The sequence below is a fragment of the Dendrobates tinctorius genome, unplaced genomic scaffold (genome assembly GCF_039654945.1).
Source record: "Dendrobates tinctorius isolate UK_male_01 unplaced genomic scaffold, ASM3965494v1 ptg000124l, whole genome shotgun sequence".
Taxonomy (NCBI): domain Eukaryota; kingdom Metazoa; phylum Chordata; class Amphibia; order Anura; family Dendrobatidae; genus Dendrobates; species Dendrobates tinctorius.
The window spans coordinates 681,568-697,373 of record NW_027361792.1 but is presented as its reverse complement, the minus strand read 5'-3'; the positions used below and the strand labels follow the sequence as shown (position 1 = coordinate 697,373).

Below are 15,806 nucleotides of genomic sequence, written 5' to 3'. Positions count from 1 at the left end.
CCACAAACTACTGACATGGGTCCTGAGAATTATTTTTCTTGACTCTCATATAAATTATAAAATCCAATCATCTAACCCCATAGAGACATTGGAGCTTCTGGTCCTCTTTGTACATCCAGAAGACCTGTCCATGAAACCACGACACGTCAGCGGCTCAAAAAGTGAACACATGTGTTGTAACTTCCTTTGGCTTTTTCAGAATGGTGAAGTAATTATTGTTATGGCAAGCGATGTTACGAGAGAGATAGAAGCAATGTTTAAGAACAGCGTCTACAGCAATGACATTTTAACATCGGTTATCTTATCTTGGAAGTAAAAAATGGCCACAGTAAAGGGCCCGTTACACATAGCGATATCGCTAGCAATATCGCTCTAATGTCACCGATTTTGTGACGCAGCAGCGATATTGCTAGCGATATCGCTACATGTGATACTTACCCCCGACCGGCTCCCCCGCTGATTATCGCTGATCGCGTGAGAAGGTCCTGGATCATTTCTTGTCGGGCGCTTCGTGCTGGGCTTCCTGTGGCGCCGACGAGCGACGCGTGGACGCGGGCGGGAGAACGTCAGGATCGCCGCGTCTGACAGGTAAGTAGCGACCCCCGACCGCTGCTATGTCGCTGGTGAGATTTGCCTGTGTGGCAGCTCACTAGCGACCACTTAGCGATGCACCAGCGATCCATATCGTTGTCGGGATCGCTGGTGCATCGCTAAGTGTAATGGTACCCTTATACAGCTGGTGCCTGGAGTCAAAGCCCAAGGAAGCTCCATGGGAACGTGTCAGGTTGGGATAAATTAATCCATATTTCAGAAGACCCCAAAGATCAGAACTGCAGGAGCTAACTCAATAGATTAAATCCTCTCCTACCATCATCCAAATTAGAGCAGGAGCCTAAAAATTACATTAACAGGACTATGTCACCATGACAGGTGGCCATGAACTATGGTATATTTCAGAGGACCTCAAGTACACGACTAGTTAGAAATAACACTACCTGTTAAGATGTTTTTATAACATCGTTCACCCCCAAAAAGCTGGAGCTTAGGGTTATATAGCCTCAAGGGAAAGATATCACCTCAAGGAACAGAACAAGATGAATCTAACGCAACCCACTAAGTGGCCTCCAGCTATCATCCAAGCTGGAGCCTAGGGTTTCAATGGAAAGATATCACTAGAACAGATGACCATAAACTGTGCCAGATTTGAGGAGACCTTAAGGAGCAAAACAAGATGGATCTAACGCAACTCACTAAGTGGCCTACAGCCATCATCCAACCTGGAGCCTAAGGTTTCAAAGGAAAGATATCACTAGGACAGATGACCATAAACTGTGGCAGATTTTAGGTGACCTCAAGGAACAGAACAAGATGGATCTAACGCAACCCACTAAGTGGCCTCCAGCCATCATCCAAGCTGGAGCCTAGGGTTTCAATGGAAAGATATCACTTGGGCAGATTACCATAAACTGTGGCAGATTTGAGGTGACCTCAAGGAACAGAACAAGATGGATCTAACGCAACCCACTAAGTGGCCTCCAGCCATCATCCAAGCTGGAGCCTAAGGTTTCAATGGAAAGATATCACTAGGACAGATGACCATAAACTGTGGCAGATTTAAGATCACCTCAAGGAACAGAACAAGATGGATCCAACACAACCCACTAAGTGGCCTACAGCCATCATCCAAGCTGGAGCCTAAGGTTTCAATGGAAAGATATCACTAGGACAGATGACCATAAACTGTGGCAGATTTGAGGTGACCTCAACGAACAGAACAAGATGGATCTAACGCAACCCACTAAGTGGCCTCCAGCCATCATCCAAGCTGGAGTTTAAGGTTTCAATGGAAAGATGATCATAAACTATGGCAGATTTTAGTGCACCACAAATAACAGAACAAGATGGATCTAATGTCACTCACCAATATTGTCTGACAGACCCTAGAAACTAATAATAGTTCTGTCAATGGTCTTGCTGACATATGTGAAAGAATTGCAAATGAAGATCCAGATAGACCTGAAATATTTCTATTATGTCCCCCAAAATATCACGATTTTTGTGATAAAGATACATAAAATACTAACACCAATAATCTTAGTGCAGGAGCACACCAGACTGAAACTTTCTCTTTCGAGCAATTGGAAATATTTTATTAACACTGAGAAAAAAAAAAAGTTGCTCTGATATTTTTGGTTTCTCGGGTGAGATATTGTACATGGTAATATTTTTTTTTGTAATAATGCTGAAATCTGGATCTTCTGATATTCGGAACGTTGTCACCTTCTCCGATCTTGCATCCTTTTTTCTATGGCGGGGTAACACTCGCCAGCCAAATAAAAAAATAATTACTATAATATTAATATTTACAAAGGAATGTTACGTTTACACATAGAGTCTTTCGTACCAAAGGATTGGTGAAGAACCTCTCCGCGTTGTGGATGGAGGAGACGTATGAATCTTAATGATGGAAGTGCTTCCTCCCGTTGTACATCTTGTGCAGAACCTCGCCACTAAACTGATACGTCAACTTCTTCTTGACCTTCCGGACTTCTCCCGTCTTGCCGTAGTTGCGCAATGCCCTGGCCATTTTCTGGTACGTCATCTTCTTGCGGTTGCCTTTTTGAATACCCCAACGATGGGCAAGAGCTTCTTTGTGCTTGGAGGAAAATTGAAAGGTTCCTTTGTCTTTATCTACCCACCAAATGCTATCTTTCATGTCTCCATTGTGGAGTAGCTCGAGAAGGAACTGGTATAGACGGATCTTCTTCTTACTGCCTGTAAGTAGAAGAAAAAAAGGATGTAAGAAAACAGCAATGGGATTGTCTCACAAAGAAGATAAATGATAAATGTATGATCTTCTGGGGTTTTACCACTGGGATCTACACCAATCCCAAGAACGAGGTCTCAATGTGCGATGTGAATGGAGTGGTAGTGCACTTGTGCCGATCTGTTCATGTTCATGAGTCTATAGGGGCCATAGTGTGCATGTGTGGTACTCGCAGTTGTGCAGGATGCAGTGACGAGTCGCGAAACGGTAGATGTTTTCTGTATTAACCTTTATAGGGCTAGAGGGAGCTTTCCTCAGCCCCGGCCTGATCAGCAAACAGAAGGGGTAACAGTGGTTGCCTCGCAGGGGCTCTATACAGGCACACACCACCGTTAGAACACGACTACTGCCGGCAACGGCCGGTCACTATAGGGCCGCGGAATGGCCGACTACGGGTGTTACGTGCTACAGAACCACTCAGCACCCAGAATATGTTGTGCAGTTATACGTATGTATAATAGGTTCTATGTGAGATGCATGTCCCTAATGCATCAGCCCACAGGCTGCGCCCCTAGGCAGAGGGGACACGATATTCTCCCTTTGTCCGCCCTCCCCCCACCTTTGTAATTCCCACAGTAAACATCGGCATGCTCCCGCCACCTGCGGCTTTTGTAATGCATGTCTGGCCTGCCGCTTTTCTATTGGCCTGCCCTCTGTATCTGTGTGATATATTCTGTGTCCTGTGAGTAAAGTGTTGTGAGACTGGAAATACGTGGAGAAGCAGTGATCTTTTAAATGCGCCCATGTAACCAAGGAATTCCAGCCAGCGTCATTCATTCAGACTCCAGCCAACGCAGAGCGGACCTCCGAAAACACGGGGTGGTACTGAAAATGGTACCCCAGCTTGGGTAGACCCTGTTACACCGGGTCCTTAAACTATAAAGTCAACTTAGCCGTTCAGATGTCCCTCGCCGTTCGGGTTGGCAGTCTCTCGGCGTAGGAGTTGCTGGGCCCAGTTAGTGAGACGGTGATGAGGTCTTTGCGCGCTCCGGCGCGCTGATGCCGCTGGAGTCCCACAGGCTCCGATGGGGTCCTTGGACGGTTGGACCGCAGCCCCTGGCCTGAGGCACGCAGCACCGATGAGTGATGGCGAAGGGCTGGCCACCTGCACAGCTGACGACTGCGCCGGGGGGCCCTCTTCCAGTGGAGGCCCAGCCTCCACTGCGGGCCGGAGCGGGACAGTGGAGGCCGCCGGCGGTGTTGCTCTTGCCGCGGCCACTGGTGAGTACAGGGCGGCTGCGGAAGGCGGGAGACGGGCCGCAGCCACGGACTGGGGTGGGAAGGCAGCGTCTGCGGGCAGGCCGCAGCCGAGGACTGAGGAGAGGCGGCAGCGGCCACGGGCTGAACTGAGGCCGCAGGGGCCGTGGACTGGGGCGGGGCAGCAAGTCCTGGGTATCTGCTTCGGTACCGTCCTCCTGGAGTCTCCCGTGAACGTCCCCCCCAGCACTGGTGAGTCGTTCTCGCTCTCAGCTGCTCCCTCCGTCTCCTGCTGCCTCTGCGTCTCTCTGCTGACTCATTGCCCGGGGAATTCCCCGCCCCCTTTATATTCGTCCCTCCCCTAGTCCACCTGTCTGTCAGGGTCGCCCGTCTCTGAATTCTGCCCCCCGGGGACAGTTTCCCCCGGAACCCAGATGACGGCTCCCTTGGTTCCGGCCCGGCCACTCGATGGGGGCCGTTCCTCCCACACATTTCTGACCATTGTTCCTGTAGACTGTGACAAGAGTAGTGGTCACGTCCCTCCAGTCACCCGGGGCATACAAGAACCCCATTGACGTAACCTTAGGAGGTCCCAGCAGTCATACACACACCAGTCACACTTTATCATCTATGCTGTAGTTGGGTGATAAATGTTGATAACCCGTATAGGTTGGACTTTGAGAACTTTTCAATGTTGGAAGCCTATAGAAGAGGACAACACATTTATGACACCAAACCACTAGTGACCTGATTCTCCAAGAAGCATCCCATAACTAGTGTCTCGTGGATCCATCTCTCCATCGGACACTTCCAAAGGAGGGCTTTGCCTTTCATGGTCATCTTCTTCTGAGCTGGGGGGCGCAGATGATGGGTACGGCAGACAAATACGAGGGACAGGCACATAGGACACCTTGAAGAGAACAAAAATATACAGTCCCTGTGATATATTTGCAAGGGTAAGTTTTACATTTTAGGAAGTTCTCCTGGAAAAGTACTACAGGAACAATTAAGCAAAAAATGAAATTCCAGTTTTTCCTGGAGCCTCCTAGAAGTTGATATAACCGAAGCTGGCCAATAGTTTTGTAGTATGGTCGCGATTGCATACCTGATGAGTCAGTGGTAAGTGCGCTGCCGTCATTGCAGGATCCAGGACGTGCATTTGTTCGATCTCCATGTGTCGGTACAATTGTTGCAGCTGGGGGGGTTGAACACTTTGCAGCTCTGTGAGCTGTGAATCGGGGAATCCATCAAGATCTCCATGTAGGTGCGGTGGGTACTCCCAGTAATGTTCTAGGATGGAAGCTAAGGCAGGATTAGTCATCAGTTATTTCATATGTTGTTTTCTTGCTCTTTCTTCCTATTTTCATGCTATTTTTTAAAAAAATGAATGATATTTAAAGACTATAAACACCTTTTTCCTAGAAGCAACAGACAGTTTGTACCTGGCATATTAGAGTGTTTAGAGAGTAGAGAGCGAAAGCATTTATATTCTCAGGGAGGGCAGAGAAAACACAAAGGACACATGATGCCACTGAAGACAGCAGCAACCTGCACTCAAAGACCTCACATCCAGCCTGTATTAATGGGAGAGACACCCAGATCTCACATCCAGCCTGTATTACTGGGAGAGACACCCAGATTTCACATCCAGCCTGTATTACTGGGAGGACACGCAGACCTCACATCCAGCTTGTATTACTGGGAGGACACGCAGACCTCACATCCAGCTTGTATTACTGGGAGGACACGCAGAGCTCACATCCAGCTTGTATTACTGGGAGGACACGCAGAGCTCACATCCAGCTTGTATTACTGGGAGGACACGCAGAGCTCACATCCAGCTTGTATTACTGGGAGGACACGCAGAGCTCACATCCAGCTTGTATTACTGGGAGGACACGCAGAGCTCACATCCAGCCTGTATTACTGGGAGGACACGCAGAGCTCACATCCAGCTTGTATTGCTGGGAGGACACGCAGAGCTCACATCCAGCCTGTATTACTGGGAGGACACGCAGACCTCACATCCAGCTTGTATTACTGGGAGGACACGCAGAGCTCACATCCAGCTTGTATTACTGGGAGGACACGCAGAGCTCACATCCAGCTTGTATTACTGGGAGGACACGCAGGCCTCACATACAGCCTGTATTACTGGGAGGACACGCAGACCTCACTTCCAGCCTGTATTATTGGGAGGACTTTGATATATCCTGATCCACGCCTTCATTTTCACAACTTATGCAATAATTACCATGGCTTTCGCTGTCACTGATGTACTGGTAATATTCAGGGGGTGGACGGTACACCTCCGGCTCATAGGGAACCAGCTCTTCCGGATGAGTCTGAAAGAGAAGGATGAAAAAGAGTCAATAAAGGTCATAAATGAATGACAAAGGCTTCAGATGCCCTCAGATCGGCCATTGCTCCTATAATTCTGGTATGTGAGGCTTTCTACCGTAGTAAAGTCTCAAAGTCCAACTTTTCCGCTATCTGATTGTCCCCGTTCCATCCTCAGCTGTCTCGACGACATGTATCCTTATCTTGTTGGACTTATCTATTTAGTAGCGTTTCTCAACACTTTCCTAAAGCTCTCATGCATGTACCATGAATAAAGGGGGGATATGTTTTATTCCTTTTAGCCATGTTCTCTTTTCTGGACACTTTATAAATGTCATAAAACTTTCCTAAAGCACATTATATAGCGGGCGCAGGCCCCGTTTCACTACAACGTGGGCCAGAACTCTGACTCCTTTGTCTCATGAAATCTCGTCACATCTTTATCCTAGAGTTACAGATTTTTGGGGAGGGTTTTAATGACCTTCGGCATAATCTCGAGCCATGGCGACTTGATGGTTGAACGACCAAGATCAACCTTGTGCAGCCTAGATAGGTCCACCAGGGTCTTCTCCACTGTTATCTTGATATTATCCAGCCATCGGGTTGCTGGTCTTCCACTTCGCCTTGTTCCCTCCATTCTTCTGACCATCATGTCCCTCTCAATTGATCACTCTCTTCGTATGATGTGTCCAAAATCATAAGTCGTAGTTTGGTGATCCTTGCTTCCAGTGATATGTCAGTCTTCGTTTGTTCCAAGATTGATTTGTATGTTCTTCTCGCCATCCATGGTATTGACACCATCCTTCTCCAGCACCACATTTTGAAGGTGTTGATCCTTCTTCTGTCTTGTTTCTTCATCATCCAGGTGTCGCATCCATATGCTACCACAGAAAACACCAGACTATGTACGATCCGGGTCTTCCTCACCAGTGAAATCTTCCTGGATTTGAAGACCTTGTCCAGTGACTTCATTGTTGACTTGCCCATAGTGATTCTTCTATTGACTTCTGGTGTTGTCGCTGCGTCTCGAGTGATCATCGATCCTTGTAGCTTGAAGTCCTTTACAACTTCTAGTTCATCGGCGTCCATCTCAAATGTGAGCCAGTCGTACCTGACAGTAGTCAATATCTTTGTCTTGTGTGGAGTAGCAGTCCCATATACGAGCTTTCCATTTTGACACTCCATAATAACTCTTTCATTCCATCTAGACCTACGGAGTGTCCTCCTTTTATCCTAAACTTGGTGATTAACATTACAGGGGTTCTCTGCTTTGAGTGATCCCTACTTGTCAAGAACACCTTGTAATAATAGGCTGATCTACAAGTCTCCTCCTGCTGGGACCCTCAGCGATCAGCTGTAATCCATGTGAGAACCTGGTAGTAAAAGTGTTTAATTTCCCTGCAGCGCCCCCGCAGGGGGAATAAAGTATTACACAGTGTTGATCATATCAATGAGATGTCTGAGTAATGCAGGACAAGTTCTCCGGAGCAAAAGGAGCACAATGTGACAACTCTCTGCTCTGTAGGATGCATGAAAATAGTGTTTCTTACATAAACAACCCTATAGAGGACCGGGCTTAGCTCGACGCATAAACCCAGCACTGATAGCACAGAGGGAAAGAAAGCAAAGCCAACTCCGAAATCCAAGATGGAGTCGGATCAGAAAATACTAAACTGCATGTGGAAAAATACAAAATATGTGAAAGAAGTCCTCAAAAAGAGGAAAAAAACCTCCAAAAAATTCAGATACAAACCAGACAGGCCTAAATGCATCTGCACTAATACAGGGAGCAGCGGACCCAAGTAAAATGGCAGCTGCACAGGTGCAATAATACCTAATGAGACAGCCAGCCTACAATCAGGGATTGGCCGTGTGGTACACCAGTGCAGAAGAAATAATCCGCATGTTTTTTTGTGCACTTTTTATATTTTTTCCAGGGTGCAGTTGGGACCAATGGTTCTGCAGACTTGTGGCCTCTGTTCACACGCGATGCCTTCTAGTTGGCACTGGGCAGCCCCCTATATGGTGTTACTAAGAGGCTGTGAGCCAGAAGCCCTGCATTCCCTGTGTGAATACTGCCACATGCGGATTATCTGCACTGGTGTGCCACACGGCCAATCCCTGGTTGTAGGCTGGCTGTTTCATTAGGTATTATTGCACCTGTGCAGCTGCCATTTTACTTGGGTCCGCTGCCCCCTGTATTGGTGCAGATGCATTTAGGCCGGTCTGGTTTGTATATGTAAAAGAAGTGCAGAGTGTAAGAGACAATAATCTGGGGGGATAAGGGTGAAATAAATCACTGGAGTCCTCCATTAATGAGCCCTAAATGGCGAAAGATAAAATTATATTTAGATTTCAGAAGTCAATAAGGAAAGAATATAGATTGATGTAATTCTAGAGTTCCTGTTATTCTAGGATTACAAAAGATTGGAAGGGAAGTAATTTCACATATTCTGCGCCACCTGTGACATCACCAACCAATCATAACCTTAAGGGCCACATCGACTGACATCACTGCACTCACTCTGACATCACCAACCAATCAGAAACTAACCTGCTGCAGAGTGTGTGACATCACTGCACTCATTCTATGACATCACCAACCAATCAGAAACTAACCTGCTGCAGAGTGTGTGACATCACTGCACTCACTCTATGACATCACCAACCAATCATAACCTTAAGGGCCACATCGACTGTGACATCACTGCACTCACTCTATGACATCACCAACCAATCAGAAACTAACCAGCTGCAGAGTGTTACATCACTGCACTCACTCTGACATCACCAACCAATCAGAAACTAACCTGCTGCAGAGTGTGTGACATCACTGCACTCATTCTATGACATCACCAACCAATCAGAAACTAACCTGCTGCAGAGTGTGTGACATCACTGCACTCACTCTATGACATCACCAATCAGAAACTAACCTGCTGCAGAGTGTGTGACATCACTGCACTCACTCTATGACATCACCAACCAATCAGAAACTAACCTGCTACAGAGTCTGTGTGACATCACTGCACTCAATCTATGACATCACCAACCAGAAACTATCAATACTCTACGGAATGACCAACTAACCAAGAATGAAGAATCTAACTATACTAACTAGAACATCACAAGGCAATCTAGAACTACTGAACGGACTAATGTAATATTGCAAATGGCGATACTACACTACACGTACGGCCAGAATGAGGGCAGGTGTACATTACAGAGGAGGGTCTCCTAAATTCAACAAGCCGGATTGGAGAGCTAACGACAAAGAGCATTATCTCTTTGGTGAACCCTGACCATTTTATATTACATGGTCAACCATTGATTTTAATTTTCAGCATGTAATACCACATTTCCCCTGCAGTGGCCGCTGCAGGAGAGATTTGCAGGCAGCTGCCATAGAAGTCACCTTGATGCAAATTAGTGCATCACTTGTAGATTCCAGCTCTTGGTTTTGCAAGTGTTCAATTTCCCAACAGCACCCCCACAGAAAATAAAAATAACTTGAATTTGTCTACTAGGTACAGAAAATCAGCAACATCAAAAATTGCACAAAAGCATTTTGTTTCTACTTAATGCAGCAGCCAGGGTTGTCCATCTGGCTAATCGGTACTCGGACGTGTCCGCTCTTCGTCAGTCATTACACTGGCTGCCCATTCATTATAGGATCCAATTCAAAGTACTTGTTCTCACCCACAAAGCTCTCTACAGTGCGGCACCCCCTACATCTCCTCCCTCATTTCTGTCCATTGGCCTAGCCGATCGCTGCGCTCTGCAAATGACTTTCGACTAACCTCTGCACTAATCCGCACCTCCCACTCCCGACTCCAAGACTTCTCCCGTGCTGCTCCTATCCTCTGGAATGCTCTACCCCAAGAAATTAGGACTAACCACAATCTGCATAGTTTTAGGCGCTCCCTCAAAACACATTTGTTCAGAGCGGCCTATCACGTTCACTAATCAAAGTCATTCTGTGTGTAAGTGTGCGTGTGTAGCCCATTCACTATCTCCATCCATCCTTCACTCCCTCAAGATGGCTGGACCTCCATTGTAAATACATCATTGTAAATACACACCTGTACTTTGTATCTCCCCCACCTCATTGTAGATTGTAAGCTCTCACCAGCAGGGGCGGCTTATTTCGTCTTATTGTGCTTTAATTACTGTATTGTTAGCGTTGTTACTTATGACTTGTGTTTTGAAACTGTTAAACTGTAAAGCGCTGCGGAATATGTTGGCGCTATATAAATAAAGATTATTATTATTATTATTATTATTATTATTCTACTTGGATGAAATGTATCAAATGTGTGACACTTTGTAAATATGGTGCAAAATGCGATAAATAATAATAAAAGACTAAAAATGTATTTGGTAATACATGACATCATCTACCTATTATCTATTATCTATCTCATACTTATATTCCTATAGATGTATCTATATCTCATATTTATCTGTCTAAAACAGAACACAGTTTTTACAGACGCCTATCGGATCCATCGTTGCGAAACCTCTGGGACATTTCGGTTTGTACGTGGAATAGTTTCTGAGTTTGTGATGACTAAGGCTGGTTTCACATTAGCGCTTTTTAAGCGCACGCACGGCCTGGGGTAGCTCCGCCCCCGAGCCGGCTCTCTGCCCGGCGTGCCCGCCCCTTGCTTGTAGCGCCGCCTCCTAGCGCACAGCGGCGCCTGTGATCGGCGCACCCTATCTTTAGCATAGGGTGCGCAGATCGTGCGCAGGCCGTGCGCTAGTTGCGCTTTGACCTGCGCTGCGCACTGTTGACGGTGCGCCGTGCGCGCCAAAATCCGAAAAGTTTGATTTTGGCGCGCACGGCGCACCGTCAAAAGTGCGCAGCGCAGGTCAAAGCGCAACTAGCGCACGGCCTGCGCACGATCTGCGCACCCTATGCTAAAGATAGGGTGCGCCGATCGCAGGCACCGCTGTGCGCTAGGAGGCGGCGCTACAAGGAAGGGGCGGGCACGCCGGGCAGAGAGCCGGCTCGGGGGCGGAGCTACCCCCGGCCGTGCGTGCGCTTAAAAAGCGCTAATGTGAAACCAGCCTTACGACTGATTTCCAGATATTTCTTATGTCTCACATTTTCAGTAAAAATACTAAATCTTAATAATTTATTAACACATTGGGCCGGTCACAAGCTAGGGAATAGCATTCACAATAATTACACATATTGGGCACACAATGCTAATAACAGTGACCGATGCCACAATGCTCTCCAATACCATCCACAATGCTCTCCAATACCATCCACAATGCTCTCCAATACCATCCACAATGCCCTCCAATGCCATCCACAATGCCCTCCAATGCCATCCACAATGCCCTCCAATACCATCCACAATGCTCTCCAATACCATCCACAATGCCCTCCAATGCCATCCACAATGCCCTCCAATGCCATCCACAATGCCCTCCAATGCCATCCACAATGCCCTCCAATGTCATCCACAATGCCCTCCAATGCCATCCACAATGCTCTCCAATACCATCCACAATGCCCTCCAATGCCATCCACAATGCTCTCCAATACCATCCACAATGCTCTCCAATACCATCCACAATGCCCTCCAATACCATCCACAATGCCCTCCAATGCCATCCACAATGCTCTCCAATACCATCCACAATGCTCTCCAATACCATCCACAATGCTCTCCAATACCATCCACAATGCCCTCCAATGCCATCCACAATGCTCTCCAATACCATCCACAATGCTCTCCAATACCATCCACAATGCTCTCCAATGTCATCCACAATGCCCTCCAATGCCATCCACAATGCTCTCCAATACCATCATCAATGCTCTCCAATACCATCCACAATGCTCTCCAATACCATCCACAATGCCCTCCAATGCCATCCACAATGCTCTCCAATACCATCCACAATGCCCTCCAATACCATCCACAATGCCCTCCAATACCATCCACAATGCTCTCCAATGCCATCCACAATGCCCTCCAATGCCATCCACAATGCCCTCCAATGCCATCCACAATGCCCTCCAATGCCATCCACAATGCCCTCCAATGCCATCCACAATGCCCTCCAATGCCATCCACAATGCTCTCCAATACCATCCACAATGCTCTCCAATACCATCCACAATGCTCTCCAATACCATCCACAATGCCCTCCAATACCATCCACAATGCTCTCCAATACCATCCACAATGCCCTCCAATGCCATCCACAATGCCCTCCAATGCCATCCACAATGCCCTCCAATGCCATCCACAATGCCCTCCAATGTCATCCACAATGCCCTCCAATGTCATCCACAATGCCCTCCAATGTCATCCACAATGCCCTCCAATACCATCCACAATGCCCTCCAACGCCATCCACAATGCCCTCCAATGCCATCCACAATGCCCTCCAATACCATCCACAATGCCCTCCAATGCCATCCACAATGCCCTCCAATGCCATCCACAATGCCCTCCAATGCCATCCACAATGCCCTCCAATGCCATCAACAATGCCCTCCAATGCCATCCACAATGCCCTCCAATACCATCCACAATGCCCTCCAATACCATCCACAATGCCCTCCAATACCATCCACAATGTCCTCCAATGCCAGCCACAATGCCCTCCAATGCCATCCACAATGCCCTCCAATACCATCCACAATGCCCTCCAATGCCATCCACAATGCCCTCCAATACCATCCACAATGCCCTCCAATGCCATCCACAATGCCCTCCAATACCATCCACAATGTCCTCCAATACCAGCCACAATGCCCTCCAATGCCAGCCACAATGCCCTCCAATGCCAGCTACAATGCCCTCCAATGCCAGCCACAATGCCCTCCGATACCATCCACAATGCCCTCCGATACCATCCACAATGCCCTCCGATGCCATCCACAATGCCCTCCGATACCAGTCACAATGCCCTCCGATACCAGTCACAATGCCCTCCGATACCAGCCACAATGCCCTCCGATACCAGCCACAAAGCCCTCCAATGCCAGCCACAATGCCCTCCAATGCCAGCCACAATGCCCTCCGATGCCAGCCACAATGCCCTCCGATGCCAGCCACAATGCCCTCCGATACCAGCCACAATGCGCTCCGATATCAGCCACAATGCCTTCCGATACCAGCCACAATGCCCTCCGATGCCAGCCACAATGCGCTCCGATACCAGCCACAATGCCCTCCAATGCCAGCCACAATGCGCTCCGATACCAGTCACAATACCCTCCGATACCAGCCACGTGCCCTCCGATACCAGCCACAAAGCCCTCCAATGCCAGCCACAATGCCCTCCAATGCCAGCCACAATGCGCTCCAATGCCAGCCACAATGCGCTCCGATACCAGTCACAATACCCTCCGATACCAGCCACGTGCCCTCCGATACCAGCCACAATGCCCTCCAATGCCAGCCACAATGCCCTCCAATGCCAGCCACAATGCCCTCCAATGCCAGCCACAATGCGCTCCGATACCAGTCACAATACCCTCCGATACCAGCCACGTGCCCTCCGATACCAGCCACAATGCCCTCCAATGCCAGCCACAATGCCCTCCAATGCCAGCCACAATGCGCTCCAATGCTAGCCACAATGTGTCAGGAACACCGCACTGCACTTGCTCACTGAGCCAGTGTGCGTGTCCTGAGTAAGACAAACTGTGCTCAGAGATACCTGTGGAGCGGGCAGCAGCAGAGAAGATGCGTGCTTCAGACCCGCAGGACCTGAAGCACGTGACTGCTGGGGGCGTGGTCTAAACTCCAGAGAGCTAGGAGCTGCAGGAAAACTCCTAGAATGGTAACTACGGAACAAAGTTACTAATTGGCATAGACAGGGACATAAACCAGATCAGGCCGGGGTCAAAGCACGAGATAGCATGACAATTACCAAAGGGCTAGACGGAACAGATAGTCAAGACGTAGCCAAGAAGTCAGAAACCAGAGAAGCAGATATACAGTACAAAATCAACAGGCAAACTCACACCGGGGGACAGAATCGGATCAGAACCATATAAGCAAGCTATAGGACAACGAACAGGCACACAGGGGTCAAAACATTCGGCCAAATGCAAAAGTATAACTCTATAAAAAGCTCTCCCTGAACCAAAGAGATGCCATAATAATTAACCCCAGGCGTGCAGGTCAAGACCTGCACTGAGCTCAAGACATTAACCCCTGACGTGCAGGTCAAAAACCTGCACTGGGATCATGACAGTACCCCCTCTCAATGGGGGGCCTCTGGACCCCCAGGCTTCCCCGGATACTTGGCATGGAAAGCCCGAACCAGGCGATCTGCATGTACAGAGCGAGCAGGAACCCATGAGCGCTCCTCTGGTCCATATCCCTTCCAGTGGACCAGGTACTGTAAAGAGCGGCGCACCCGGCGAGAGTCCACAATATGTCCGACCTCATACTCCAAGTGACCCTCCACCAACATTGGAGGAACAACAGACTCGGAGACAGACCCCACAGGTTTCAACAGAGATTTATGGAACACATTGGATATCTTTACGGAGGCGGGGAGACGCAACCTATATGCCACCGGGTTGACTATCTCCACAATCTCGTACGGACCAATGAACTTTGGTCCCAATTTAGCTGACGGTACCTTCAAGTTGATGTTACGTGTGGAAAGCCAAACCTTCTCCCCCACCTGAAACATGTGTCCCGGGGCCCTCTTTTTGTCAGCAAAATATTTATACCTCCCCTGGGCCCGAGAGATATTACGCTGGACTTCAGCCCAGAGGTTTGTTTTTTTTAACCGCTGGACGGACCCCTCTGCCCCTGGACAACCGGAATCCACCCGTGAAAACTCCCCAAAATGAGGATTAAACCCATAATTGATTAGGAATGGGGACATGTTGGTGGACTGACTCACCGGGTTGTTAAAAGCGAATTCCTCCAACGGTAACGCATCACACCAATCCTCCTGTCTTGCGGAGGTCAGACACCTGAGAATTTGTTCCAGGGATTGATTGGTGCGTTCCGTCTGACCATTACTCTCCGGGTGATATGCTGACGAGAAGGAGAGTGAGATGCCCAATTTCATACAGAATGCCGTCCAAAATTTGGCCACAAACTGCACACCTCTGTCAGACACCACATTCAGGGGTACCCCATGCAATCGGACCACATGCTGCACAAACAACCTTGACAATGTTTCTGCTGAGGGTAGTGCTGCCAAGGGAATGAAATGGGCCTGTTTTGAAAACCTATCCACCACCACCCAGATCATGGTATTGCCCCTGGAAGGTGGAAGACTGGTAATAAAATCCATGGAGAGATGAGTCCATGGCCTATCAGGAACCGGTAAAGGTATGAGTTCCCCAGCCGGCCGGTTATGCGAGCTTTTAGAACGGGCACAAACTCCACAAGCAGCAATGAATTTCTTGACATCGGACCCCATTGAAGGCCACCAAAAAACCCTG

The 15,806-nt window shown here is 48.3% G+C and overlaps 1 protein-coding gene across 6 annotated transcripts in view; it reads right to left on the bottom strand.

Moving 5' to 3' along the window:
* Positions 1-2,122: 2,122 nt before the first annotated feature.
* The window catches only part of SPI1 (Spi-1 proto-oncogene), a 107,865-nt gene continuing 94,181 nt past the window's right edge, over positions 2,123-15,806 (bottom strand). For 3 of the 6 annotated variants that reach the window (XM_073541597.1, XM_073541592.1, XM_073541595.1), the window contains exons 2-5: positions 6,279-6,369; positions 5,130-5,326; positions 4,772-4,934; positions 2,123-2,775 (exon numbers count right to left, since the gene is read on the bottom strand). In XM_073541597.1, coding sequence (XP_073397698.1) covers positions 2,459-2,775; positions 4,772-4,934; positions 5,130-5,326; positions 6,279-6,369 — 768 coding nt within the window. In that variant the 3' untranslated portion in view covers positions 2,123-2,458. The remainder of the gene's footprint in view (positions 2,776-4,771; positions 4,935-5,129; positions 5,327-6,278; positions 6,370-15,806) is intronic. The other 3 variants (XM_073541598.1, XM_073541593.1, XM_073541596.1) reach the window with 1 other exon arrangement.